Raw genomic sequence first — 27106 nt, forward strand, 5'->3', positions numbered from 1 at the left:
GGAGACAAGGTGGGTGATAAGGCAACAATAAGCTTTGCACTTGTGCATTCTGGTTGCAAGCAGAACACAGGTGACATGGAAAGCAGTGTTTCCAAAAGGCAGCCTGACCTTATTGCAGGACTTGGGTCTACCGGCAACGGTGTCTCATACTTTCCATTTCTTTCTGTCTATGCTGCTTCTTTCCAGCAACAACTACTAGCTTGCTGCAGGCTGAACACCCTCCTTTTGTATTTACTTTGCTCATTCTTAACACTGTGCTTCCTTCCCTGCTATAACAATGCATTTCCACCTTAGCAACCACACCACAGCCCTGACAGTTGTACCAACATTACCATTTCCCTCTGCCTATTCTATGCTCTACTTCTGCTCCTGACTGATAATAGCACAGCCTCCTGGAGAAGGGTTTGTCGTCTGTACTGTGCCAAACCTTTCTACATCACCACAGACTCCTCTGACCTTTGCAGTTAACTCCTTCTAAAGGAAACAAAATGTTTCACTGACAAATATGTCTGGCATCAATTTGGTTTTGTATCCTTGATGGGCAGGTTATTTGGTTTATTTTTTCCTTAAGCACTTACTTACACTATGAATCATGTTTTCTATTGCCTTATGCTGTATTCAGTGAATTGCACACAAATGGTTTCTGTGAGACCTTTTTGGCTTAATATCTGGGTCTTTCTACCAGGTGAGCTGCTCTGTTTATCACAGGTATTTTGTATATAACATTTTTTTCCTAGAGTTTAATTGTATTAAAAAATAAATGGTAAACTCAGGTTTCCTTTCCTCAGTGATAAAAGATGTCTCTTCTATGCGCTGGGAAGTGGTAGAGCCCTTCAAGTAACCACATGAGCCTCAGCCACCATTTCACAGCTGCTAAAAACACACGCTGTGAGGCATCTACGTAGCTGGTTGACAAAGCTGTTACAGGTACAGCTGGCATCAAGACACAGCTCTCTCTGGTGTGCTCAGCAGCAATGACAAGTGTCACTCAGGTACCCATCCTGTAACTGTCACACATCTCCTGCCTGTCAATGCGTCAGGGGTTAACGGAGCAGTGTAGCGATGGTGCTCAACACGCAGTTTGCAGCAGCTCTTCCTTCTCCCTGCCAGAAAGGGAGGTTCTCTGCAAAAGCAAAACCTGGTGTAAGATGTTCTCACTGTATCCCCACTATTCCTGTTCCATCCTTGGAAAGCGGAGGTCCAACAACGTCAGTACTATGCTTTTGCTGGGGTGGAGGGAAGAAGGTGGGGAGGGAGGAACCTATTACATTTGTATTTAAAATATAAGCTCTGAACCAACTCTTCACCTCCCCATTTGGACAGTGACTTTGCATACAAAAAATGATGAAGTGCAGGGAATTAAATCCAGCAGGAAAAGGAGCAAAAAATGGCTGCTAATCTTCAGTGTGCAGATGGAAGTCTTTGCCTCCCCTTGCTAATGTGCGGTATAAGGCCATCTAGCAGCCCTTCCTTCCTCACTTGGAGAGAATATCTATGCAACTGCTACACCTTGGCCCTGCCTACCCTCCCATGCACCAATGGTCACACACAAGAAAATCAGTATTCTTTAGACATCATCACATCAAATACCACCAAATAGTAACAAAGACTGAGCAATGACACAGCCAAATGTCATCAGAACTGCTGCGCAGATAAGAAAAAGGAGAAAAAGAGAAGACCAAACAGCGTCGTACAACCACAGAGGCAAAAATGTGACTCAGGAAGGTCTGCTCTTTTGTTTTTTGAGGGGGCACAGGCAAATAACACCACTGTCACCAATACATGCAAAGCTTAAAACAGGAAGAGGGAAAGACATATCCGTACCTCTGCTTATTCAGATCCTTCACTTAGGTGCAGAAAAGGAAAATGAGAGCTGGTTGATGACAAGCCCAAAACACACGTGTTTCTTCAATGAAAATGAAGAATGAAAAATGCACTACACGAAAAAATAAAATCAAATGCTCATTTCAGAAGTCAGAAAAACCTGACACCTTCCTGGAAGCAAGCTGTGCCAAAAATCTGCTTTGGGTGGGTGGAATACGCTCCGTGGAATTGACTGTTCATCTTTCAATCAACGGTAATCAGCTGTAACAGAAAAAAGCATTCAGCCAGAACATACTGCTTTACTCTTCTCTTGGGGGAAGGAGACCCAAACCCCTTGCCTGGATGCAATTCCCTTTAATAGGAAAATAGCTCTGACGAAAGAAGAGGCCCAGAATTCTGACTTCTGCTTTGATGGAAATGGTGATGGGCCCCCTCGCCCTTCTGGGTTCAACCCTACCCACAGGTAACAGCTATGACTGAACAGTTCATCCCTGGTACAGAACAACAAACAGAGCTGGCGCTATCCTGGCTCTTGTCTTTGCTACTGCCTGGATAGAGGAATGCCTGACACCGCCACCAGACTTTATTGCTGCTCACGGGTGGGATCTCAGCTCTTCTCATGGGATATCACACGTGTTTCTCTAGTGCAAATGCTGTACTAACATAAAGAAAGAGCTCACGGACACAATCACCACTGCTAGATGGCTTTATTAAGTGTCTTGAACCACATTTCCCCCAAAGGTAATCCCCTAATTCCCAACCTTCAAATGAAATCAGAGGCTTTTTTATTGTTGGTTATATTTTCCACAGTGCCAGCTATTCCACCATCACCACCAGAAACAAGTCTTTCTTCCTGTGGCCCCCTCAGCCACACTACTATTGAGGAACCCAAACCAGGCCTTTTTCAGGGTATTTCTCTTATCATTCCCAGCTCTTCCACCCCTCCTCAACACTGACTGCAAAATACCCCAGGTACTGTAGGAACCACAGGTGCTTTTCTGCAAAAAGCCTGAAGAAATCACCATCAGCAGGACAGCATTTGCTGCTGCTGAAACCAGGCCCAGCCAAGCTGTGGGACAGGGATGACAAGAGGATGAGGAGCACTTGCTCTAGTGCTGCCTGTGCTGTGCTCTGACAGCAAGTGCCTCAGGTGCTGTCCGAAGAGCAGCTTGCACCAGAGCATCATTAACTTTTGGAATCAGGGTACCTTTAGCAACCAAACTATTCACAGGTTCTCTACCTTGAATATTTCTACCTCACTGGTGGTCTGGACATTTTCAGCAGTGAAATGGGTTCTAGACGAGGTTCTGGGGCCGCCCTCTTCCCCTGCCAAACCTACATGATGTTTTCTTGTCAGCAGAGTCTACATTTCCACCCTCTTGGCCCTTCCATGCTGTTGTGCAGTGATATACATCCGTAAACCATGTTTTCAGCAAAATGCTTTTTCCCAAATGCACCAGGTACAACTGCATTCATAGAAGACCTCCACAACCCCTTGACTGAAGACTTCTATGAGCAGAATCAAAATGCTTTGTAGCTGCTTACAACAGAGATCTGGAGAAGACTCAGTAGTTCCTAGAGACCTCTTGCTCTTTCCATCTCTGGTCCTCCCTGAGTGTTACTTTCCATTTGGCCTAAGACTTCAGTCACGCTGAGCCTGGATTGCCTGAAGAGAGAAGAGAGAGGACAAAGCAATTTTATGGCTGTATCCTCCTGACAAAGGCATCACTGAAATATCCCAACTCTTGAACTTCTTCTAGAACTGGCACTATTCCTGAGTTTTAGTAAGCCACAGAACCAGTGGCACAGCCTTTTCTCCCCAAAGCCTACAGCGATCCTTCTTCTTTCCTCTCGTTAGCAGGGATGGAAAGAAGGCAGCAATGAAGTTAAAAACAGAGTTCTGGCCTCTTTCAATTTTGGTAAAGAAATAGCAAGGTGCTTGTCCTGCTTGTCTTCTCGGCCACTGCAAAAGAGAAGACCTGATACAGAGTCACCGGGTAGGGGCAGGGCATGAATTTGGTACAAAATACCTTGTTAAAAAACAAGCAGCAACACCTAACGCTGGGAACACTAAACCAGCAGTTCTCAGGCAGGTATGTGGCATACATCAGAAACCAAGAGCAGAAGAACTGAGGTCTAGAATAGCTGTTGTGTCATGGTTTCCTTAAGTGTTTGAACCACACAGACATTGACACTCTTCTAGCCACAGACTCAGGCAGGCAGAGCTGTTCCTTACCACTCTGCCAACTTCTGTTCATACAGCTCCCTGCGCTCACGGTTTCTCCTCTCATCCCAGGTCTCGCCAGCAAACTTCTGCATTACTATTAAGAGGCCCCCTGCAGGGATCCTAGAGGAGGAAGCAAGAAAGTCACAAGTCACCCAGCAGAGACACAACAGTAATAACTTACTGGCATGGGCAAAAGGAACATGCAGGGGCAGCCACCAGACGAATGGAGTGTAACGTTCCCCAATACTGACTCAGACACTCCTATTGTCAGCCACCAAACACAGCCTGCCTTCAGCTTTTGATAACACATTCTGAATTGACTCATTGACAGGCACTCATAGGGCAAAGGGGTGGAAGGATTTAAGGTACCCGAACAACCCCTGTAGATCACCCACCCTGTAATTTGGACAGTCAAAACTCTGATTACCTTTTGGCCAGGTCTGGAGGTACGTGTGTTTTCATTGGTAAAGCTCCCTAGGCTGCTTCCAGGCATGGCCACAGCTGACACCGTGCTGACGGTGTTGAATAGCATATATAAAGCTCATTCTCTTGTCCAGCCAGGATCCCCAAATTCACTTTTGAGAATATTCACAAGTTGTGCTTGACAAGCCAGACTTCTCTTGAATTAAGAGGTCATTGTCCTCATGGACAGAACCCCTGTGAGAGAACCCAAAGCTCCATGCCCCGGGGACCTTTAGGAGATGATACACAACTAGAAGATATGCACAGAGATGTGCTGCCTTACAGCCTGGGGTTGTGCAGCCCAACCACAGTGCTTCTTCCTCAGCATTCCCTGACGGCTGGTGCTCCGCATTTTGGCTTTAAATGGAGCCTGTTTTGGGAATAATCATTTTTATATGGACTCCTAACCGAGGGGCTGGCAGTTCCCAGGGGGCCCCCTTCAAAAGGTGTCACCATGACATCCAACACCCTTTGTGTGCCGTCTGGATTCGGGGCTGCTACAGGAGCAGCTGCTGATGAAGGCGAGGAGGGAGCCCAGAAGCTGTGTTTTACATTCGTGCCTTTACCCACAGACAACACAGTTCCTTAAAAGCAGATGCCCAGCACACAACCACCGGGCTCATCAGCGACCACGCCAAGGAAGGAGACATGTCTAGAACCCACCCTCACAATTTCCTATTTAACAGTAGTTAGTGTCTCCTCTAATCAGCAAATAGCAGCAAGTAAGATGTTCTATGGAGAGTAAGGAATTGTTATCACCAAGGAAGCAGCAAAACACAAATCAAGAGAAAAAAAACCCCAAACAGTGTAAAGGTTGGGAGAAAAGTCATCATCGTGATCCCAAGAGAGATACGGGAAATCCCTCACAGCAAGGGAGGAAGGGAAGCTTCTGTAGCTCCATCTATGATTTGAGACTTGGTGTATGCAGCCACTGTGCAACAAACATCCCTAAGGAGTAGCTGCGTATCGGCAGCAGCCACAACTCACCCAAACGCTGCTCCAAACATGAAGCCTCCTGCCAGTCCCTGCAGGCCCAAGTGCATTCTGAAAAGGGCTCCTGTGAAGGCTAAAGAAAACACAAACCCACTGAAACCACGAGCAGCCCCCCACCAGCCATCACACACAGACAGAGGGAGCTGCTTGCTGCGTTTCTACTCTCCGGGAGCTGACATCTGCTTGTAACAGAGCAGAAACCAAGCGCAGTGGCAAGCGGGAGGGACCCTCACCACACAGTCACCACGGTCTCTACACTAAAACACTGCTTCTGCCTCAGAAAATTCCCCAAGAAATGCTAAAAAGTATCTATGAAAGTAAAACCGAGCTCTCTCCAGGCTGGAGCACGAGCCTTACCCCCTTGGTTTTTCTGTTCAACAACAGCTAATAGTAGTAGCTGCCATGTAGGGCAGAAAAGACCAGTAAAAGATGGGTGCAACAGTAAGGGCAATCCAGCCTGTAGCATCGAACAAGCAGATCACTTACCCAGAGCCCTGTCGCCAAAAGTGAACATGCAAAAATTAGCATGAAAAGGGTGCTTTATAAACAGCACACTGAACTGTTACAGAGTGGAACTAAGAAATTCTTGCCCTGCTAAATAGGTGCAGGTTATGCACCAAGCGCTGCCTTTACCCCACAGAAGCATTTTTCACCCAAAAAACTCCAGCAAGTATTTTGAAGATGAACTGCTAACCACAAAACTCCCCCGTGGTTTCAGAAGTGCATTGGTACCTCTGTGACAAATAAAGGCACGCGGCAGCTAAACGACAGAGCCAAGTCACAATGGCAGTCAGTAGATCAAGAAACAAAACCCAGGAGACCCTCTCAAAACCAGAGGTATGGATTTCTCTCTCTGTTTTTCCACTTATGACCCTTGCTCATACAGAGAAAACTTCTAAGCAAGGTTATAGCACTCTTACCTCCTGCTGAAGCAAAATTACTGATGGTGGTTTTATTGCGGTACACAGATAGACCGGTGCTCACCGAGCTGCAAAGAGAAGGCACAGAAGAAGTCAGCAGCTGCACATGGAAAAAGGCAGGTAGCAAAACACAGCCTGAAATAAAGCTGGATTTCATTAAGCCAACCCTCAGGTTGCCTCTAACTGCCTTGTTGCCCATCTGTCCAGAGCACACAGGCGCCAGCCACAACTGCCTTGGTTTCTGTGACTTTGCTGCAGGCAGTTGCAAAGCCAGAGGCCAGGGAATGCCGGGATTCCCAGCCTGGAGCTGGGATAAGTCTGTTTCTTTTCTTAATTGAAGATTTCTTTTATTTTTCCATTGTATATTCAAGGATAAATGGAATTGAGCATGAAAAGGTCCTGTCAGTCAGTCCTGATGCAGGACCTTCAGCCCAGAAGCTGAACCTGGGTATCGGTCAGATCTTGCCTGACAGTCTCGATCACACAACATCAGCAGCGCCACCTACTCCTGTGGCATGAGATTTCCCACCAGGGCAGGTCCACCATCTCCTCCGAAAACATCAGTTAAGCCCCAAAACAGCTTTGAGTTCAGCAGCCCTTCAGCAAGCCTCCTGCGTGACATCTACCAGTCAACAGCAATCTTCCTCTCCAGCGCTGTAACATCACCTTTGTAGAAGGCAAAACTAAACATCTGGTTTATGAAACTCAAAGTTTGCAGGATGAAACCTTCCACTTGGACTTTACAGAAACAGTGAGCGGCAAATCTCTTTACAAAGCCTTTTACAAAGGGGTAGTGAGCAAGGGCGAGGAGCCGACCGCACGGGAGACATCTGGTGGAAGACGACGAGGTTACATGTAAAGCCCAGGAAAAACTAAAGAAATCAAAAGCTCCAGGAGAGAAATAAGAACAGATACTGACCAAAAGGAGTCAAAGAAACCAAGAGGGATCGAGTGATAAATTCAGAAAGGAACAAGAAAACTAGTGAGATGGAAATATAAACCAGTCCTGGTCAATACTGCTGGTATCTTAAAAGCAGAAGGGGAATTCAAACAGTGCATACCTGCAGACACAGGCAATGCAGGTTTAGGACTACACATAAATTTACCATTCTGGTCAGGGAAGGAGATACTCCTAGTTTAAAAGGGCTTTACTCTGAAGAGCATGCTTATTTTGATGCTATAGTGTCAGAAATGCACTGAAACGTCTGAGGGGGAAAAGCAGGGAAGCGGAACACGAGCTCTGCGTTGGTTGTGTGCGTAGGGAAAACCTGAAGGCCTAAAGGAGTACATACAACCGGTCGGTCTGATGTTCAGTGACTGCTTAATAACAAGATGATCATCTGCAGGCATTTGAGGACAAGAACAGAGAATTGTGAGTAATGCTAGTGTGTACAAACTAGGAGTAATGAGGCATCACAAAAAGGAGAAAAATTTGGGTGAAATAAAAGCTTTTCCAGAAACAGCCAACGTACTGTAAAAAGAGATGAAGCAAAAGCAGAAATAAACCATCAAGCACAGGGAAGAATCCCAGACTGGTTCGGGTTGGAAGGGACTTTAAAGCTCATCCAGTTCCAACCCCCTGCCACGGGCAGGGACACCTTCCACTAGAGCAGGTTGCTCCAAGCCCCTGTGTCCAACCTGGCCTTGAACACTGCCAGGGATGGGGCAGCCACAGCTTCCCTGGGCACCCTGTGCCAGCGCCTCAGCACCCTCACAGGGAAGAGCTTCTGCCTTATATCTAATGTAAATCTCCCCTCTGTCAGTTTAAAGCCTTTCCCCCTTGTCCTGACACTCTATGCCCTTGTAAAAAGCCCCTCTCCAGATTTCTTGTAGGCCCCCTTTAGGTACTGGAAGGCTGCTCTAAAAGAACAGTATTCAATAACAGCATGGGTTGTATGTAAGGAACAGTGCTTTTCCAGTTTCAGGTTTTGTGTTGGTTCATCAGAAGATCTAAATTAGAAGATCTAAATTCTGGGGTAATTATAAAAGGTTAAAGCCTCTTCACGTTCACACCTCATCACTCAGACTCAATGCTAGCACAACACTTTGTGCCTCAATCAACCACCAGTCTCTCAAGCAGCCACAAGCGTTGCCGGCACGAAGGGCTCCTCGCCACTAGCGCTCAAGCATGAGGCAGCTCTTCTCCCACTGCCACTGCTGGAAAACACTTACTTGAATATTGTCACAAACGCGGCCACTCGCCAGCTCCAGCGCCAGCCGTAGCGGATGAAGCTCCTGAGGCCAGCACGATGCGCGGCTTGCTGCGGGGAGACAAGACAGGTTGCAGACCACAGCCCCCCTCCTCCCTGCCTGCTGCGACCCGGGGTAAGCACTAGGGACTGCGGGACTGACACCATTTGGGAGCGATACCCCGATCCACAGGGATCGCGCTGGTCGCCTTCAGAGGGAGAGCCCCAGCCACCAACAGGAAAACCATGAATTAATTCCGGTTTGTAACATCACCTGCTCTTTCTAATCCTGGCGTTGAACACATCTGCGGGGACAGGGAGAGCTTTCTGAGGGCAGTACAACAGAGTAGCAGAGGAGGAAGAGGAAGGGGGGATGAACTAGAAACTGGTTCTTCGTTATTACTGCTTCATAAGCATTCATAAATAATAACCATTAATAAAAAATAACCATAAGTAAGTGACAGCCACCTAATTTAAATGCTGAGACCATTAAGCTCTGCAGTTCAGCACTGGTGCCCAAAAGATTGGCTTTTTTAAAGGATAAACAGCAGCTTCATAAAAATTAAAACTATTCCAGTTAATAGCGTGAAAGAAAATAAAATCTCTCTTCTAGTGCCTGCAGTGTGAGTGCTCGGCCTGGGTGCAGACACATGAGAGCCAGCACAGGCACGGAGTGAAGCCACCTTGCAGCCACTACATGAGGGGCCGAATCTAAACCATGTATGTACAAATGATGTACAAACAGGCAGATTTTAAGGGATTTTCTCCCTAAGGACCCAGGCAGCACCTAAATGAGTGACAAACCCCTAAACGTTCAAAAGCCCCTGTAAAGCGTCACGAGTTGTGACCTCTGCACGGGGTGCAGTGGTAAGCTAAGAGTATCTTAAATGCTCTTAAAATAACTCCCGTTACTAAGGGGACACCACGAGCCTGACACTGAGAAGGCTTTTGGCAACGTAATAAAACCTAGAAGCCTTCTCAAGACATATTAATCGGCCACTTCACAGAGCGGCACGCCCTGCTGCCAGTGTTTTCTGTACCTAAGGAAAACTTTGGAGGTAAAACTTCCCTGCAGGTAACCGCAGGACGTGTGTCACATGGAGCCGGGTGCACCCACACCCGACCCCTGCGCTATGCGCGGCCTCCCTGCCCCGCTCCCGCCCCACCGCACCCGCAGGCCCCGGCGGCGGCTCCCGCGGTGTCCCGGGCTCGTACCACCGCGTCGGCGCGGTTCTGGAAGAGCTCGCCGTGGCTCCTCTCGATGAAGGCCTTGCGGCCGTGGCGGAAGGCGGGCAGCCCGCCGTACACCCAGCCCGCCAGCCCCGCCACGAAGGACGCCTTGATGATATTGATCGTCTCCTCCGGGTACCGCTGCCGCTCGCTGCAAGGGAACGCAAGGGCACGGATGGGGGGGGAAGCAGCGCCAGGCCCGGGGCCGCGGACACCCGCCGCCCGCCCTCCCCTTCTCTTCCCTTCCCTTGCCCGCCCCGGGCCTCACTCTCGCCGCCAGAGCTCCCGGAGCCGCTCCCAGCCCGACTCCGGCGGCGGCGCGGGGCGGCCGAACCCCGCCTCAGCTCCGGCCTCCGCCGCCATCGCGCTCGCCGGCAGCGGCGGCCGCAGCGCCCCCTGTCCTCCGGGCGGCGAACAGCGCGGGGCGGAGCGGCCGGGCCCGGCTCCACCCGGGTAAGGGCGAGGAGGGTCTTTGTCCGCTCTGCTCAGAGCGGCGGGACAGGGCGGGTTTGGCAACGCGAAGTAAAGGAACCGGGCTGGAAACGCCGCGGGGCAGAAAGTACATGGATCAGATGAGGTTTTCAGCCACACCGCAACCAGATAGTGGAAGCAGAGCCAGCCCTGAACATCGCTGTGACAGACAAAAAGCAGACAGACACACGTCGGCATCGCTGGTGAAACAAGACAGGGCTTATCCAGACGCTTTATCACAATTCTGATTAAGTAACGATACATCCAACAAAACTTTTTTTTATTCATTAAAAAAGGATTAAAAATATCATACATAGCCGTTTCACAATGCTGTCTGGAATAACGGCCCCAGTGAAGTGATGGACTCCCCAGCACCGGACACTTTTAAGATTCAGCTGGACAGGGTGCTGGGACATCTCATCTAGGTCATGCTTTGCCTAGAAAGGCTGGGCCAGATGATCCTGGAGGTCCCTTCCAACCTGTATCCTGTGATTCTGTCTCTCCAGTGATTAAAAACACAAGGCCAGAAAGCCCTTTCCACTCTCGCACAGTTCTTTTCCTCAGACACCAGGCTATTCTAGTACCCTGACGAACCAACACCGGAGCAGTTAAACCCTTGCACTGGGGCCTGGCAGTGCTGCGAGGGCTCTCGCTGTGTGAGCACATACCTGTGCAGGTGTGCTTGGCGTTACTGTTCCTTGGAGCGTGTTCTTCTCCCCTGATCCAAACTGACTGCAGAGGAAGCTGTGAGCCGTGGCTGTCACTCTCTTCTGTTAACATGCTGCTTCTTGAGCCTTGAGTCCACTTTACCAAAGGTGCTCACCTGGGAGGAAGCAGCCCTCCTGCAAGCCCATGCTGCTGCCCATGCTCTTGTGAGCACCTGCCTGGATGCCAGAGAAGATGCTGCTTCCTCCCAGGCCCTTGAACTCAGGGGCCACAGAGAATTCCAGAGACTGCACTGGACATAAATACAGTGCGTGCAAGCCATCTGTGACTGAAAGCAAAATGAGTTGTGAGGAGTAGCTGCCACTGTGCGACTGGAGACATTCCCTCAACCAGACTGAAGGAGAGGAGAAAAGGAGGGTAACAGCTGTGGGGAAGAAAAGCAAATACTGAAGTGAGCACGTTTGCTACCAGCCTCAAAAACCCAACCAACAAACAAAACCCACCCAAAAAGCAACCCTACAAAGATTACAGAAGGGATCAGCGCAGAGAACCTGTGAACACCTGGAAAAAAGAGCTGAATCCACCTCTGCGTATCCTTTCTCTGGCTTCTTCAGGGTCCTTGGATGCTGGCCTTCTTAAGGCCAGCCAACCAGTGGGAACTTGCTCAAGGGGCTCAGTTCTGCATGGCTGTGTGAGCATCCAGCTCATCTGCTGGAGGACAAACCATCTTTATCTCAGTTGCCAACCACTTGACTGTGCTACTCAGGCTTAGCACTGTGTAGCATCACCATCACTGGCTGCTCCCCTATGAGGTAGGTAGTTTAACTGTCCAGGGATCACTTGTCCCTTCCACAGCACGTCAAAGCCTTGCCATCTGTCCTGGGCTCAGCTGTAACAGCCATTTTTCTCCTTCCTAGTAGCTGGTGCAGTGCTGGGTTTTGGCTTTAGTCTGGGCACAGTGGTGATAACACACCGATGGTTTAGTTGTTGCTCAGTAGCACTCATCCTGATCAAGGACTTTTCAGCCTCATGCTCTGCCAGTGAGGAGGGGCACAGGAAGCCAGGAGGAAGCAGAGCCAGGACACCTGACCCAAACTAGCCAAAGGGGTATTCCATACCACAGCACGTCATGGCCAGTATAGAAACTGGGGGGAGTCACCCAGAAGGCTCAGATCACTGCTCGGGTCGGGCTGAGTATTGGTCGGCGGGTGGTGAGCAATTGTATCCTCTCCCCTTGTTATTTCCCTTATCATTAGTAGTAGTAGTTTTATATCATATTTCAGTTATTAGACTGTTTTTATCTCAACCCGTGGGGTTTATATTCTTTCAATTCTCCTCCCCATCCTGCCCAGAGAGGGGCGGGAAGAAGGAGGGGGAGTGAGCAAACAGCTGCATGGTGCTGAGTTACCAGCTGGGCTTAAATCACGACACCATCAACCTCTCAAACCTGACATAAACGTTAAGCTCTAAGCTATATAAAAAGGTGAACCCAAATCCCAGTACCTGCTTTTGTCAGAGAACACCTAATACCCTGAGTATTAATACCCTCACAGATGAGAAAACATTGACCACTTGCCAAAGAAAGGGGCAGGTATCTCCCAGCTGAGTGTCACTGACGGTTGTTGCCTTGCCCACAAGTACAGAGGACTTGGTAAAAAGTCCAGTAAAACTCACAGAAAGGCTTCTCACGACTGCATGGGCTTTAGGATCATTCCGAGGCAGGTAACTAAGTCCCAAATGCTAACAAGCCTCTTCCAGACCTGACCATAACCACCCCATTCCATAGCTATCATCATCCAACATTGCGCTAAACGTTCTTATGGCAACAGCATGATGGGGTCCCGCTGTATGGGAGTGATTTTAGCAGCCTACTGCTGCTCTCTGCAGTTCTAGGGTAAAGAATAAGAAGTCTGAGAGAACAAGAAAGAAGATACACTGCTCTTCAGATTTCCAGAGAGATCAGGCTGAGCTAAAGAAGCAACAGAGAAGTCTCTACAGTTCCGTTTTCAGCCGTTCAGGAGCAATCTCACTGTAGCTCTTCTTCCTTTTCACTTTGTAAGTCAAGGCTTGGGAATACTCAGACAGCAGATGCTCCCAGTAGCAGGAGACATCCTCCATCTGCAAGTGCTCGGTGATGAACTGGCGTCCCCTAGAGACACACAAGGCACAGTCAGGACCAACCCCCAGCTCCTACAAGAGTCTCCGGTTTTGTTTTATACGTACATCAACTTTCACTCCTCTGGGTTTTAAATGAGAAACACCCCGCACCGCTCTGTCCCGTCTATTTGAATTTCACAATCTCCGCTCACACTCACAGCTCTGACAGTTGCAGTGCTTTTGTCACGCTCAAGATGGTATTTGTTACGTGGGATAATCAATATCAGATTTCACACACACAGCCTGAGCAGCACCGAAGCATGCTGCTGCAGAAGCCACTTACTGCCATGCATACATAATGCTACAATGCAGACATGGTTCCCAGGGGTCAAATCCTCCCTGGAGGAAAGCTCCCAACCTCTAAGAGCTTTCAGTGGGCTTCCTGACATGGATCACATCTGAACCAAAGACTAAAGCAGCTGATCTTGTTCCCTGGTTCCCCCTGCTTGTTACACCTTCTCCAACCCTTCTGCTGTTACTGCGGAAGATCAATCATGCTGCACCCTTTTAAGATGAGGTTGTCTTTGATAGGTAACCCCTTCAACCACGGCATAAGCAAATGCTTTGGAAGGAGACTGCCTGATAGGCAGAAGGCCACACAACTTACCTCTCTGAAATTTCTTGTGCTATGGCATCATTTTCCTTTACAAACTGCAACAGCTCCCTAAAATGAAGACCAACAAAACCGCTATGAAACAACTGGCTCAGGGGAGAACAGTGTCCCTCAGCTCAACTATTGTGGAGGATGACAGCGCGTCCAGAGAAGGGCACTGGAGCTGGTGCAGGGCCTGGAGCACAAGTGTGATGAGGAACAACTGAAGGACCTGGGGGGGTTTAGTCCGGAGAAGAGAAGGCTCAGGGGGGACCTTATCGCTCTCTGCAACTGCCTGACAGGAGGATGGAGCCAGGAGGGGGCTGGTCTCTGCTCCCAAGGAACAAGGGATGGGACAAGCGGAAACAGCCTCAAGCTGCACCAGGGCAGGTTTAGATGGAGCTGAGGAACAATTCCTTCCCCAGAGGGTGCTCAGGCATTGGAACAGGCTGCCCAGGGCAGGGCTGGAGTCACCAGCCCTGGAAGTGTTCACATACCATGTAGACGAGGCCCTCAGTGCCATGGGTTAGTGGTGGCCTCAGCAGTCACCACTGTTACCTTGGGGTAACAGTTCGACTTGATGATCTTGAAGGCCTTTTCCAACCTGGTTGATTCTATGATTAAGGATCTACAGCTGAGCAAGGGACTGGTGCTCACTGTTTCCAAGCACAGAAGAAAACTGCCCTTCTTATTTGTTCCATTCCTGTTCTGGATGGCATGCTGGAACCTGGGAGCATTTTTGGCCCAGAGTTCAGTTCCTCTTCCCCTGTATCTGTTCTGCAGGCCGCACTTGCACAGTAAGTGCCTAGTGCCTGCTGATTTCAGTAAGGGTGACCAACCTGCACACTCCAGTAAAACTGCTACTGTCCAAGCAATATGAGCAAAGGACTCTTTGGTGGCAGTAATAGAGAGAAAAGAACACGAACTCCTAGAGCCTTTGTCAGCTTCCTAGGATTGGAGTCACTCCCTAGACCACCACAAACCAAAGCACCTTCCCAAACACAGGAGTGTTTTCCTGTGGCATGCAATGCTCCACTGAGCACGCTCGGGGTCTCACACCTGACATCAGAGAGGTCGGATCTGACTGGGATGTAGTGGACCCAAGGCTTCAGCTGCGGGTAGAAGAATTCCAACCACTCTTCTCCAACGTGAAAGACAAGCGAACCACACAAGAAAAGGTGTTTCAATCGGAAACTGGCAGCCACTCCCCGGAAATTAAACAGGTACCTTCAAAAGGAGAAGCAAAGAGAAGGGCCTGGTTATACCCTGTGTTTTGTGAGGAAATCGCTAAGAAACTGGGCTCTGAGCAGCAGCCAACCTTCCCTCACAGACAGCCACTGGGAGCGAGGGGATCCCCTCACACTGAGCTATGCACCGGTCACTAAAACAAAGGGAAGATGTTTATTTGAAGCTACTCACAGGGAAGGTGAGCTGAAAATAAGGATGTTCTAAGTGAGCTGCTGTTGCCTGTCAAAACTGAGGGAGAAAATCAAGGTGTGAGGCTCTACCTGCCTGTGCCAAACCAAAGGAAGCCTCATGGATAACTGCCAAAGCATAGAAGATGTCAACGTGGATGCTGACCCTGTGATTCTACAGCTTCAGAGACTGTCACCACGAGGAGCTTCTTCCCAATTCTCTCTGGTCTTGCAGTGAGCTTTTCCGTTCATTGCTCTGCTTTGCCACATCTATCTCAGCTGGGGGGTTGTTTTTTCTTGTTCCTCTGGGATTTTGCTTTAATTTGAAGCTGATTGTTTCATATTAAGCTGGGAAAGCAACCCTAGGAGGTTAAGGAGGTTAGCACACAGCAGATGGACTTTGCAGGTAACAAAGACTCCACAATTTGGTTTTCAGTATTTTCTGCCAATTCAGTAAAGTGGGCTTGAGTGGGGAGGATTTCTCTCAGCAAACTGTATCTCAGAGGGATGCTTGGCTGTTTACTTGCTTTTTTAAACCCACATTTCTCCAATTACATAGAAAGCTGGTTTTCCTGCGAGTGAAACCCCTCAGTACATGTATAACTAATCTTTGAAGTCAAACATTTTGGGCTGGGGAAAGGGAGTGCTTCTTTTAATCAAGCTATTTGGGGTGAAATGGGGCCTCTATATTATATATATTTTGTGTGAGGTAGGAATTATAGCTAAACTTAGATCAGCAGCAGGTGACAAGGAGTAAATCTGAACTTACGTTGTGTTCTTTCTATTACCTGGGAGCTCAAGGCAGGCATGAGGAAATCAACAGATACATGGAGAGATGTAACACAAACAGTGGTCTGGAGGCAAGGAAATGCCTTTGTCCAATTCCAGACAGAGCTGCCACCATCCATGACCTCAGCCACATCACTGAGCACTGCTCTCAGCCTGCTGTAGCACCTACCCTGCAGCAAGCAGCGAGGAGTTCATGCTGACCCTACCACACAAAAGAGTGTGAGAATGCCTCAGCCTGTGCTGTACGAGGGGCTTAGGAGGCAGCAGAAATGGGAAGCCTGCGTGCAACAACAGAAGGGAGAAATCTGGGCAACAGTCTAGTGAATATAAAATGAGACAAGTCAAATGACATTTGCACGAAAACACAGATCCAGCCAAATGACTGAGTTCTTCTATCAGCAGATTCTATCTGGCAGAATCGTAACTTGGTAGTTTTAAAGCAAAAGCAGCAGCAAAACATCAGGCATACAAGTGCATACACACTGAGCTTCTATTTTTACATAGAAACCCAATTACTCCAAATCCCCCTCCCTAAAGCAGCTAAAAAACCTAAAAACCTTTGTAATTCCAAACCTACATTCTTTCAAACAACGTATGAGTCAATATGAGTCAATACTGTATCTGCTCATTCATATTTCAGGTTCTCTTTTACTACACACATCCAGTGCCAGTGTTTCCCTCAGTATGCACACGAAGACATGATTCCTTAGTTCCTGATGTCTTTGAAGACAGCAGTGCTATCACTGCAGCACTAGAAAAGTTACTCTGGACACACCACTTGGTACAGGAATATAAAGAAAAAATTATAGAAAGCCTTTTTGATTAAAAAATATCTGTTTGCTTATTAGTGATCTAAGACCTTTACTTTCCCCAAAGCACTTTATTTCTCCTGACCTGGCAGGGGAAAGCTGACACTGAAAGAGGCCATGCTAACCTCCCAAATTTTCAACTGCCTCATGTCTGTTCCCAGGCTTCCTTACCTGCATGGAGCTGGTTGCTGGAATTAGACCTTAAAATAAAAGGAGACTTTACACCATACAAGGAAAGACATAACCTGCAGCCCTTGAACAACTTACTAATCAAAGCTCTTACTTGTATTTGCAGTGATCAACCAGGGGAATTTCCTTTGCAGGAGGCTTTCCTAATGTGTCCTTAAAATAAAGAGAATTTTAAAAGATTGGTGAGTTTGATGTGGTGATTTCATATTTGTTTTCATTCTCAGTTAGAAACAAAGCTTGAGATCTCAAAACCCTCTATTCCCACTTCTGAGAAAACCTTCTCTGGTGGGCTTCTAGAAGTAGTATTAAGAATTCCCAGCCCTTCAAAGAAGAAAAAGAGCTCAGTAAATTACACACTGCCTGTAAGCAAACGCCAGCACAAACACATTAAATGATAATGTTTAGTTGGCAACTACAGAGTGGAAAACAGCTTGGGACAAAGGACTACGTGAAGCCAAGTGGAACTGGATTAGCCAAGACTGTCTGGAGAGAGCAGGATTGTAAACTAAGTATGGAACTAAAGGGTTATCAGCAACAGTTATCAGAAAGTTATCAACAAGAAGACCAGGAAATGGAGATTACAGACAAAGGTTTCAGAAGACTGACACCACCACACAGGCAGCTCAGGGATAGAAGGGGAAGAGTTGGCTAATTCTGTTGCAGTGGAAGAGGAGGGGAGTGGCATTGATTCATTTTCTTGTGTGTGCTGGTTTCCTTGAACAAAAAGCGTAGATGGAAGACAAACGTTTGGCCTGCCAGGCTCTAGAGACACCTTCCTTTCATCCTTCAGAGGTGTGGCCATCAAGGGGATTCTTGATGCAACCCCAGCAAGATCCTCCTCAATCATCAAAGCCATCTTGCACTGCTACCCATTCTGGCCTTCGCACTCATGACACAGACAACATCCACACACCTTTTCAGATTTCCAAGCCTGGTTTTTGGTGTACTCAGCATCAACAAGTTCTGGGTTTTCTCGGGACAGCAGAATGAGGGGATCTCTCTCAGGGCTCGTTCTGCAAAAGAAATGCCATCAGTAATGGTCAACCCACCTGATCCAACATAGGTAACAAACTACAGGGCTCAAGACCCTGCCTCTTTATGAGGCTGACCTCCCTATGTGCCCCAAAAACATTATTAAGTGCCTACCATACGGTGTGCTTCTGTCCAAGGGCATATTAGCAGAAGAGAATGAATTATGTATCCTGAAGTGATTTGAGGCCATTTTCTTTATCTCACTTACTAAATATTTAATAGTATTATTCGAGCAATTCCCAGGCCAAACCAGCAGAGATGATGTTTCCTTCAGGCTTTATCCTGATGGGTGCCAAATACTTTAGCTTTCTCTGATTTGGAAGGGTGTTAAGAGATGCTAAGCATCTTCAATGCCAACACTAATTTAAAACACCACTGATAAACAAGGTTATGACACCCCTGAGACTTGCTCCTCACCACCTCCTGAGCCTATCTGCTATCTATCAGATCCTTCCCCTATCTATCAGATCCTTCCCTCCTGGGGATGGGGGACAAACAAAGAACTGGCTTTAACATGGTTTCCAAACTGTCACTGGAGGGAGGGCAAAAATAATCTACTCTGTTACCCCCCACCACTGAGGTGACACTTAAAGCAAGAGCACTTTTGATTCAGTGTCAAGCACTTGCATTGCAAATACAAGTCTTCATAATAGCATCAACAGCAAATCTGTAAATGTGGATTGTGTACCTGCAGTTCCCTTCATAGAACAAACGACTTGTTTCCTAGCGTGACAGTTTTAGTCATTCAGGAATAACATACCAAATCCATCACAGCTTCTGTTTCCAATATTAGACTTTTATAATAAACTGGTTGCAAATGGCAATTCCTATCGAGCATCGTTAATGGTGAAACGCTGCTGTACAGAATGTTTCACTTCCCTTGCTTTAAAAACAAACTACATTCTGGTTTGCACTTGTTTAGGTCTTGGAGATACAGAAACTTCTGCACACAGACAGCTGTCACAGCATATGTCAGCAGAATCTCCTGCTACAGGAAAATGTGCTCACCTGGATCCTCGGAAATATCCTTTAGAGATTTTTTTCCTCCATGGCCATTTTTCTGCAGATCTGAAAACATTGTTTATACATGGCAATGAATGATTTAATAGAACCAGGAAACAGCACTCCCATCAGTTGTCACTCCATAATCTCGCTATATTATTCTTCATTTTTCAGTGGAAATCACTTCCTTCATTAGAGCAGAAAAACCTCTCAGCCAGGTCCAATGAAATAGGTTTTCCTGTGGATATTGTGTTCAAGGCAACACAATACAGGCTACTTTTGAGGATATTTTTCAGCCAAAACAGTGAATTGCACACAACCCCCTCACCAAACCTTTAAGGGCATTAAAATTTACATCAAATTTGAATCCACATTTTGTACTGTTGCTTTCTTTTTCTGTACTTCACTGTATATGGATAGTGCAAAATGACTAGAGAGTTTCTAACCACTCATTTCCCAATTAGAAAACCCAATCAAAGAAGAACCACCAAGCAACCAACCCTGCCTATTGTTTTGCATTTAAAAGCAAGGGGTTCACTGTTTTCCCAAATAACTTTCATTTTACATCTAAGCAAATCCTTCAGAATAGCTGTTCACATGTTTTACACCTTCCTCCCTCTGGGGAGCTCTTCGTGGCACTTTTCTGTTGCACCTGGCTTGACATGTAGGTCCTGATCCCCAAACTGATCAAGCTTTGCACCTACTTATAACCCAGTGACACAAGTGGGGTTCACTGAGAAAGCAAGGATAAGTAAATGCTTTGGACCTTCATTGTATTACATCACATCAGGCTTCAGCTATGATTAGTCCCATAGAACTTCAGATTTTGAAGAGAGAAACACTCTATCTTGCATTCTGATGTCAGGTGATGGACATAAAGGTGGGTTTTCTTGTAATGTATCTATGTTCACTCACTGTTGCACACTTTGTCACTCTCCATGGGAAACAGCCCCTTATTCTGCTAATAGTCAAAAATCCTGCCAAAAGAAAGACTCCCAGTCAGAAATATCTCCTGTCTTACTCTCAAGCCCAGTAATGACTCTCGATTCTTGGGAATGATTCCAGGTTTCTCTATTGCACAATGACACTCAAGTAAAAGCAGATCTAAAGAAGGCTTTCCTTTACCCTTCCAGAAGCTTACACAAACATCCTGGATCATCCCTGCAGTGAAAAAACCACAGCTCCTAGAGAAGTAATTGAAACGAAGGAAAACATTTCCATATGTCAGGGGAGATGTCTGCAGGCAAAAGATAACTGCTACTTTATTGACAATCCCTACCCCAGCAAAAATGATAGTAATCTGGCCCTGACAGCATGAAGAATGGGTATATTTTGTCCTCTGCATTCCTTACTCAAGTGTTGGAAACAGAAAAGCTAATTATAACTTCTAGTTACATCATCCAAGGTTTCCATGGAGAATTCTTATACAGCAGTTAAGCTGTATGTACTTAATGAGAAGCAATCGGACAGATCACAGGCCAACAGACCTATGGTCTTAGACTTCAACACTGGCCAATGCTGCCCAGTGCTTGATGGCTTTTACTGTGATTTTGTCTTCCACTAAACCTCCACACACATATAATCACTTCCAAAACCTACCTTCTGAGGTCCTCTCTCATGAGGTCCCAGCGCCCTAAACCTGTTGGGTAAATTGGCCAAACAGCTGGTCCTCCTTCCCAAAACGTCCAGGCAGGATACATGATGTCATTGTAATCAGGTGTCTTAAGAAAAAGAAGAAGTAATGTAAGAATAAGGGTAATATCTACTTCAGTTTACTCACTGAGCCCACCAGCCATGCATGTCCCTTCTGGGAGTTCTTTTGGCTTTCTCCATTACCATGCCATGAGCAGCCACGAGAGCTTTGCTGCCACCATGATGCTGCTTAGGTTCTTAGGAAGAAAACCCAGGAATGAAATGTTTCAATGATGTCAGAAAGGCTGCATGGCAACATGGGACTTTCACACCACAAAACAACAAAAGAGGTTTGGGATATAGCTGATGAGTAAATAGCAGAAGACCTGAACTCCACTAATTGTTCTGAAGCCTTGTGCCTATGTGTAGCTACAAATGTTTTCTACTACAGAGAAGTTAAGAAGCATTATTCTTTCCTCAGACACAGAAGCACTTACGCTTTGACATTTAGGTTTCCCACACTCCAGTTCATTCCAGCCTTCCTAGAGCTCACTTAATTCACTGTAACAAACACCCAAGTCATGTAAGAATTTCATTGCCCTTCTCCTATTTGGATGCTTAAACCCCTATAAAACCACAGGGAAGACCAGCACTTAAGACTCAACCCTTCCACGAAACCAAACTATAGGTCGCTTCCTTGCACTAGTAATGAACTTCCTATGCAATTATCCATCTACCTGTCACCTGGAGATACTGGAGAGAGCCCAAGGCCTCCAACACAATCAGCAGGTTGGTGCACATGACATATAAACAGGGGCTGAGGAATGGCTTTGTTCAAGCACAGAAGAGGAGGCTTGGGGGAATCTAAATGCTGTCTCCTAATGGGAGAGTTCAGAGAAGATGGATCAGACTCCTTTCAGAAGTGCAGAGACAGAATGAGAGGCAACAGGCTTTGATTACAAGAAGGGAAATTCTAATTAGATATTGGGAATATGTTTTCACTCCAACGGAGGTCAAACCCTGGCTGGGGACACCCTGTCCACAGGGATGCTCAGATCCGGCCAGGATGTAACCCAGAGCACCCAGATCTAGCTGGTCCTGCTCTGAGGGTCAGGGTGACCTCCTGAGATCCCTTCCAAGTGAAATGAGCATGTGTTTGTATGAGCTGCTCCTTCTCAGTCTTGGTATAAACAGGCATTGATAAGAAACCATGACAGCTCCAGCACCGCCCCAGTGCCGGCCTTCTGAGATGCAGAGTAGGATAATCCTTCAATCCCTTATGCTTTCAGCCTTAGAAAGCAACCTGCACCAGCATCCTGGAGCTTTCCACACAAGGGATGGTTAAATGTGAGCTGTGCCTGGATCACTGGGTTTCAGTTACGGACAGGGCTGAGGTTACAGTTCAGATAGTGGACAAGAGTGACCGGAGAACTCAGTTTCTTGCTGGGCCCTGCAAGGTGCCCCAGGGCAGGATGATGAATACACCTGCAAAGATTAAACTCCTGCAACCTGCTCTGCATCAGTTTGGGTTCTGCTGGCTGGAGTTAAGGCTGTGCAAGAGGTAAGACAGCTTGCTACTTACTAGCTTACTACTACATTTGGCAGCAAACATGGTTATTGAATGACTGCTTGCAACGCTGCTCTGAAAATCCAGAGAGAGTTTGATGGCTGGGGACTAGGCGACAGTTATGGATCATATTATGGTTCAGACTGCACGAGCTGAAGACCTGGATTCAGAGCAAGATACTACAAGTTAGCAGAAACAACAGGGCCTGAACTAGCAAGACCAAATGGTTTACTGCCTCTGTTTGCATCTTACTTTCTGCTGGGCTTCAGCTACGGCCAAGGTCATGATCAGGGTTGGGCAGCGAGGGTGAAGGATTTGGGCACATTGGGCACACACTAAGGAACAGCAAGGTTAGCTGAAGCTTGAGGTGTAACAACATTTTGTTGGAAAAGATGAGACACTATGCTACAGTCAGGTTTAGCAATGGGAGAGGTGGGAAAACATATGGGAGGGCTCTCAAGTGTGGGAACAGCGAAGCAGAGAGTGAATGTACGCGCCTCTGCGTGTGTGTGCATGTCTGCAGATGGAAACCGGTATCCAGAGGAAAAGGGCTCACAGGAGGTAAGAATCACAGAGAAGAAAATCGGAAACACTTATCTCTGGTACCAGAAAGGAGGGGACAGCTGACTGATGATCAAAAAACCTCAACAATGCTGGTAAACTACAGCTACAATTTTAGCAGGGCACTGTAGCAAATGACAGCAATGCTGGCACCTATCCCATCCAGCTGTGCATCATTCCACTGTGGCAGACGTACAATTTTTGACCTGGAAGAGAAGCTAATGAGGGAAAAACTGTATTCTATTGCTAAACCTTCAAGCCTATCTGCCAGAAAACTGGAAGCAAAAGCAAACATAAAGAGCAGGCAATTTTGACACAAACAAAATCTGTGGGAACCATCCTCAAGAGTAGATTTCCAAGAGAAAGGAGAACGTGCATGACTCTGAAACGCCCGGCATTTAAAGGTGTTCACACCTTACTGAAGGAGAAGACAGGGATAATGGGTTTCATCCACGTGGGGACTTGGGGGTAGTCTCGCACATTGATCACCATTTCCATGTCAGGGAGGCGGCTGATGATCTCCAGAAGGAAGTGCTCGACTCCACTGCATCTGTAGAGAAATGCCATATGGCAAAGAGCTATAAGGAGAAGGCAGAATCCTGGAGTCTCTTGCAGGCCTTCCCCTCTGCACAGGAGCAAAGGAGATGCCAAGCCTAAGCCATACTGTGATGCAGGCTGGGAACTGCCTCTAGCAGCCTCTAAGCCCAGACACCAATAAAACAACCCATCCTGGTAAATCCGGCCTGAGCTGCAGCTTTCTTTGGAATCCCACAACCAACTAACCCTTTGTACACTGAAATGCCACAATGACACATACCTCTTGCTACATTTAAGCCTCAAGCATCATTTTCTAGGCTTCTGTTCTGATAAGGAATTCAGACTTCTGAAATATTATTGTACTCAATGACTTGCAACTTGGCAGCACTGGAAGCAGTGCTGTGCCCCAGCCAGGGTGACGAGATCTTCTGCACAGCACTTACCTTGCAGGGAACAAGCAGTCCTGCTCACGGTACAATTTGTTCTTAATAATTTGGTAGTGTGTCCCAAGCTTCCGGCTCACCACATCTGACATTATTTCCTTGGAAATGCCACCTCGAAAAGGAGCCAGGTCCTGCTTCCAGACACTGAAACACAACCACCAACTGTTAGTATGTACAACAGGGAGGATACTGTGCATTAAATCACTGCAGTATGCAGAACAGACTTCTAGCTAAAGCAAGCTGTCAGTAGCTTCCAGGAGCGCTGCTACATGTGGTAGAACAAAGAATTTAAGTCAGTTGGAAGAGCTGTTACTCAGAGTCAAAAGTCCAACCTTCACTCTTTGCCTATGTGCTGTTTGCCCAAACAGAAAGCCCAGCACAGGGCTCTGAGGCTAAATCAACATGGACAACTCTAGTTCCTCTCCCAGAAAGCACCTTACATACCCCGGCAGGTTATGAGTAAAAGTCTTCAGCTCACTTAACCTTTGAGTTGCAAAAGTTGTGCTCTGGCCTTCCATGAATGATGGGCCAAGACCAAATTCCTCACACAATGTCATGCTGTTTAGACATTAAAAAAGAATGGAAGAGTCTAGTTGCAAGGAACGGCATCACCCAATACTGCTGGGTGCAGCCAAAGCCAGCCCAGAAGGACAGGCCTATGAGGCACATGTTCTGTGGCATCTGCACGTCACCAGTGAGCTCCAGGAACACAGTGTGAAAACATAAGCCTAGTGAATAGAAGAAAATATAGAAGGAGGATGCAGCTTCTATAAATTTAGCCTAAAGGTCCTCAGATCTAACTGCTTGGAGAATTTAACACACACTGTCAGATTGTAACAGCCATGGAGACATCCTCCCCACTTTTTGGTAGGCACTGCCTCAGTGCCTCAGTTTAATTTAGCACTGTTGGGGTGATCAAACACTGGAACAGGTTGCCCAGAGAGTTTCTATTCTATGAGATATTCAAGCCTGACTGGCCACAGTTCTCGCAGCCCTGCTTGAGCAGAGGAATGGACTCGACAATCTCGATATGTTCCCTCCAACCTCCAGGATTCTCCTATTTTGTGATCAGGTGGAAAACCAGTAAAACTACATCAAGAATTGCCATTGTGCATATGGGCTGACCACGGGATAAGCAGTCTGGTAGGGATGCAGATGTAATGAGTTTGAGAGCAGGAAGAAAGTTGCAGTTTTATGAACCATGTAGCCTAAGTGACGACTGAAAGGTAGCTTTTAAAAGCCCCCACAAAAGACTTGTTAGCAACATTGCACTGAGTGAGAAGGCAGAAGTGGATTGTTAAGATATAAATATCACCAGCTATGTGCACGGTTTATTGCATGATCATGTATGAGATGCTGACAGAGTCTATGTTCAATGTGTATGTTCAACCCCAGAGGACAACAAGGAGTGTGATCAGTCTGCAGGTGGACACACCTTCTACTGGAACTGTGGAGGTCAATCTGTTTCATGCAGTGCCATTAATAACCTCCTCCTTGAAAGCACCATGGCCATGCAACACTCCAGGCTTGGGGATGAGTGGCTGGAAAGCTGCTCGGTGGAAAAGGCCCTGGGGGTGCTGATTGATGGAGCTGAACATGAGCAGCTTGTGTCCAGGCAGCCAAGAAGCCACCAGCATCCTGGCCTGTACCAGCACCAGTGTGGCAGCAGGGCCAGGGCAGTGACTGTCCCCCTACACTGGGCACTGATGAGGCTGCACCTCGAATCCTGTGTCAGTTCTGGGCCCCTCACTACAAGAGAGACATTGAGGTGCTGGAGCGGGGCCAGAGAAGGGCACCGGAGCTGGTGCAGGGCCTGGAGCACAAGTGTGATGAGGAACGGCTGAGGGACCTGGGGGGGTTTAGTCTGGAGAAGAGAAGGCTCAGGGGGGACCTTATCGCTCTCTGCAACTGCCTGACAGGAGGATGGAGCCAGGAGGGGGCTGGTCTCTGCTCCCAAGGAACAAGGGATGGGACAAGAGGAAACGGCCTCAAGCTGCTCCAGGGGAGGTTTAGATGGAGACAAGGAACAATTCCTTCCACAAAGGGTGCTCAGGCATTGGAACAGGCTGCCCAGGGCAGGGCTGGAGTCACCATCCCTGCAAGTGTTCACCCTTAGTGACATGGTTTAGTGGTGTCTTGGCAGCCCCAGGGTAACAGCTGGACCTGATGATCGTCCTGGGTCCAGCTGTAGCAGTCATAGCTGAACCCAGGACAATGATCGTAAAGGTCTTTTCTAACCTAGCTGATTCTATGATGGCTGCAATCTTAGAGCCCAAACATTCTCCACCTGATTCCCAACCATCAGTGCTGGCAAAAGTATTCCCTCTCATGGCGAGAGGCCTGTGCAGGCAAAAGGAAACCAGTCTCTCACCTTTGGTGGCAGCTGCAATTCTCCTTTACACATGGCTTATAGACTTCCACAGCTTTCTTAATTTGGTCTGTTATTGGTTTCCATTTGGCATCTAAAACACACAGGAAGGAAAAGCCATAGGAATCCATCCCTTACACTGCCAGAACGACTAGCGGGAGCCGAACAGCATTCGTGGTCCAGCTGGCTACAGCGATGCCCCAGGGTCTCACAGCACACAGTGCTCCAGCCCCTGCAGCACAACGAGGGGATGCTTACAGCAAGCGGGGGAAAGAGGAGCCGCCACTGCGGGGAGGGCAGCGGTTTGGGCAGCCCCCTCCTCCCGGCTTCCCCTTCACCGCGGGTGGCACCGCGGGGCGATGCCTGAGGCGAGACCCCCCCTCCCGGCACTCGCCGACTTCCACCCGGACCGCCAACCCGCGTCCCGGTCCCTGTCCCCCGCAACACCCTCACGCCCCGAGCCGCACTCACCTGCGGGACCGGCCGCCGCGGCGGGCTCCAGCCACCACAACAGCGCCCACACCGCCAGCGCCTCCCGCCCCATGCCGCCGCCGCCGTCCTGCGCAGGCGCGCCCCGCCACCGGCGGCGGGACAGAGTCGGTGGGTCGGTGGGTGGTGACGCCCTGACCAAAGATGGCGGCCGGCGCCGCCGCCAGCCCCGCGGCGCTGGCGGAGGTTGTGGTGCCGCGGTGCTTGGTGGGAGCTGTAGTTCCCGCGGGGGCTCTGGCGGCGGTTCCCCCCCCGCTCTGTGCGCCTCAGGGATCATAATCACAGAGTGGTTTGGGTTGAAGGGACCTTAAAGCTCATCCAGCTCCAACCCCCTGCCACGGGCAGGGACACCTTCCACTAGAGCAGGTTGCTCCAAGCCCCTGTGTCCAACCTGGCCTTGAACACTGCCAGGGATGGGGCAGCCACAGCTTCTCTGGGCACCCTGTGCCAGCGCCTCAGCACCCTCACAGGGAAGAGCTTCTGCCTTAGATCTAACCTGAACTTCCCCTGTTTCAGTTTGAACCCATCACCCCTTGTCCTAT

The 27106-nt window shown here is 48.1% G+C and overlaps 2 protein-coding genes across 4 annotated transcripts; both read right to left on the reverse strand.

Moving 5' to 3' along the window:
- Positions 1-1557: 1557 nt before the first annotated feature.
- On the reverse strand, positions 1558-10236 carry TIMMDC1 (translocase of inner mitochondrial membrane domain containing 1). 2 transcript variants are annotated; one of them, XM_030471618.1, is made up of 8 exons: positions 10114-10236; positions 9831-9996; positions 8599-8687; positions 6427-6494; positions 5501-5579; positions 4061-4171; positions 3370-3490; positions 1558-2085 (listed from the first exon to the last, which is right to left on the reverse strand). In XM_030471618.1, the coding sequence occupies exons 1-7, from the start codon at positions 10206-10208 to the stop codon at positions 3400-3402; spliced, it is 699 nt and encodes a 232-aa protein (XP_030327478.1). In that variant the 5' UTR covers positions 10209-10236; the 3' UTR covers positions 1558-2085; positions 3370-3399. The 2 variants fall into 2 exon arrangements, with proteins under 2 accessions (XP_030327478.1, XP_030327477.1); XM_030471617.1 differs by lacking the exon at positions 1558-2085 and having other exon boundaries at positions 2513-3490.
- A 333-nt stretch (positions 10237-10569) lies between these two features.
- On the reverse strand, positions 10570-26692 carry POGLUT1 (protein O-glucosyltransferase 1). Of its 2 annotated transcripts, XR_003989370.2 has the most exons (12): positions 26547-26692; positions 26079-26169; positions 23708-23851; positions 23142-23277; positions 20567-20688; positions 18974-19033; positions 17847-17946; positions 17028-17086; positions 14791-14958; positions 13747-13803; positions 12559-13131; positions 10580-11406 (listed from the first exon to the last, which is right to left on the reverse strand). XR_003989370.2 is itself a non-coding variant. In XM_030471619.1 (11 exons), exons 1-11 carry the CDS (start codon positions 26617-26619, stop codon positions 12975-12977), a joined length of 1167 nt encoding a protein of 388 aa, XP_030327479.1. In that variant the 5' UTR covers positions 26620-26692; the 3' UTR covers positions 10570-12974. The 2 variants fall into 2 exon arrangements, 1 of the variants encoding a protein (XP_030327479.1); XM_030471619.1 differs by having other exon boundaries at positions 10570-13131.
- Positions 26693-27106: the final 414 nt, after the last annotated feature.

This window comes from Strigops habroptila, chromosome 2, assembly GCF_004027225.2.
Source record: "Strigops habroptila isolate Jane chromosome 2, bStrHab1.2.pri, whole genome shotgun sequence".
NCBI classification, from domain to species: Eukaryota; Metazoa; Chordata; class Aves; order Psittaciformes; family Psittacidae; genus Strigops; species Strigops habroptila.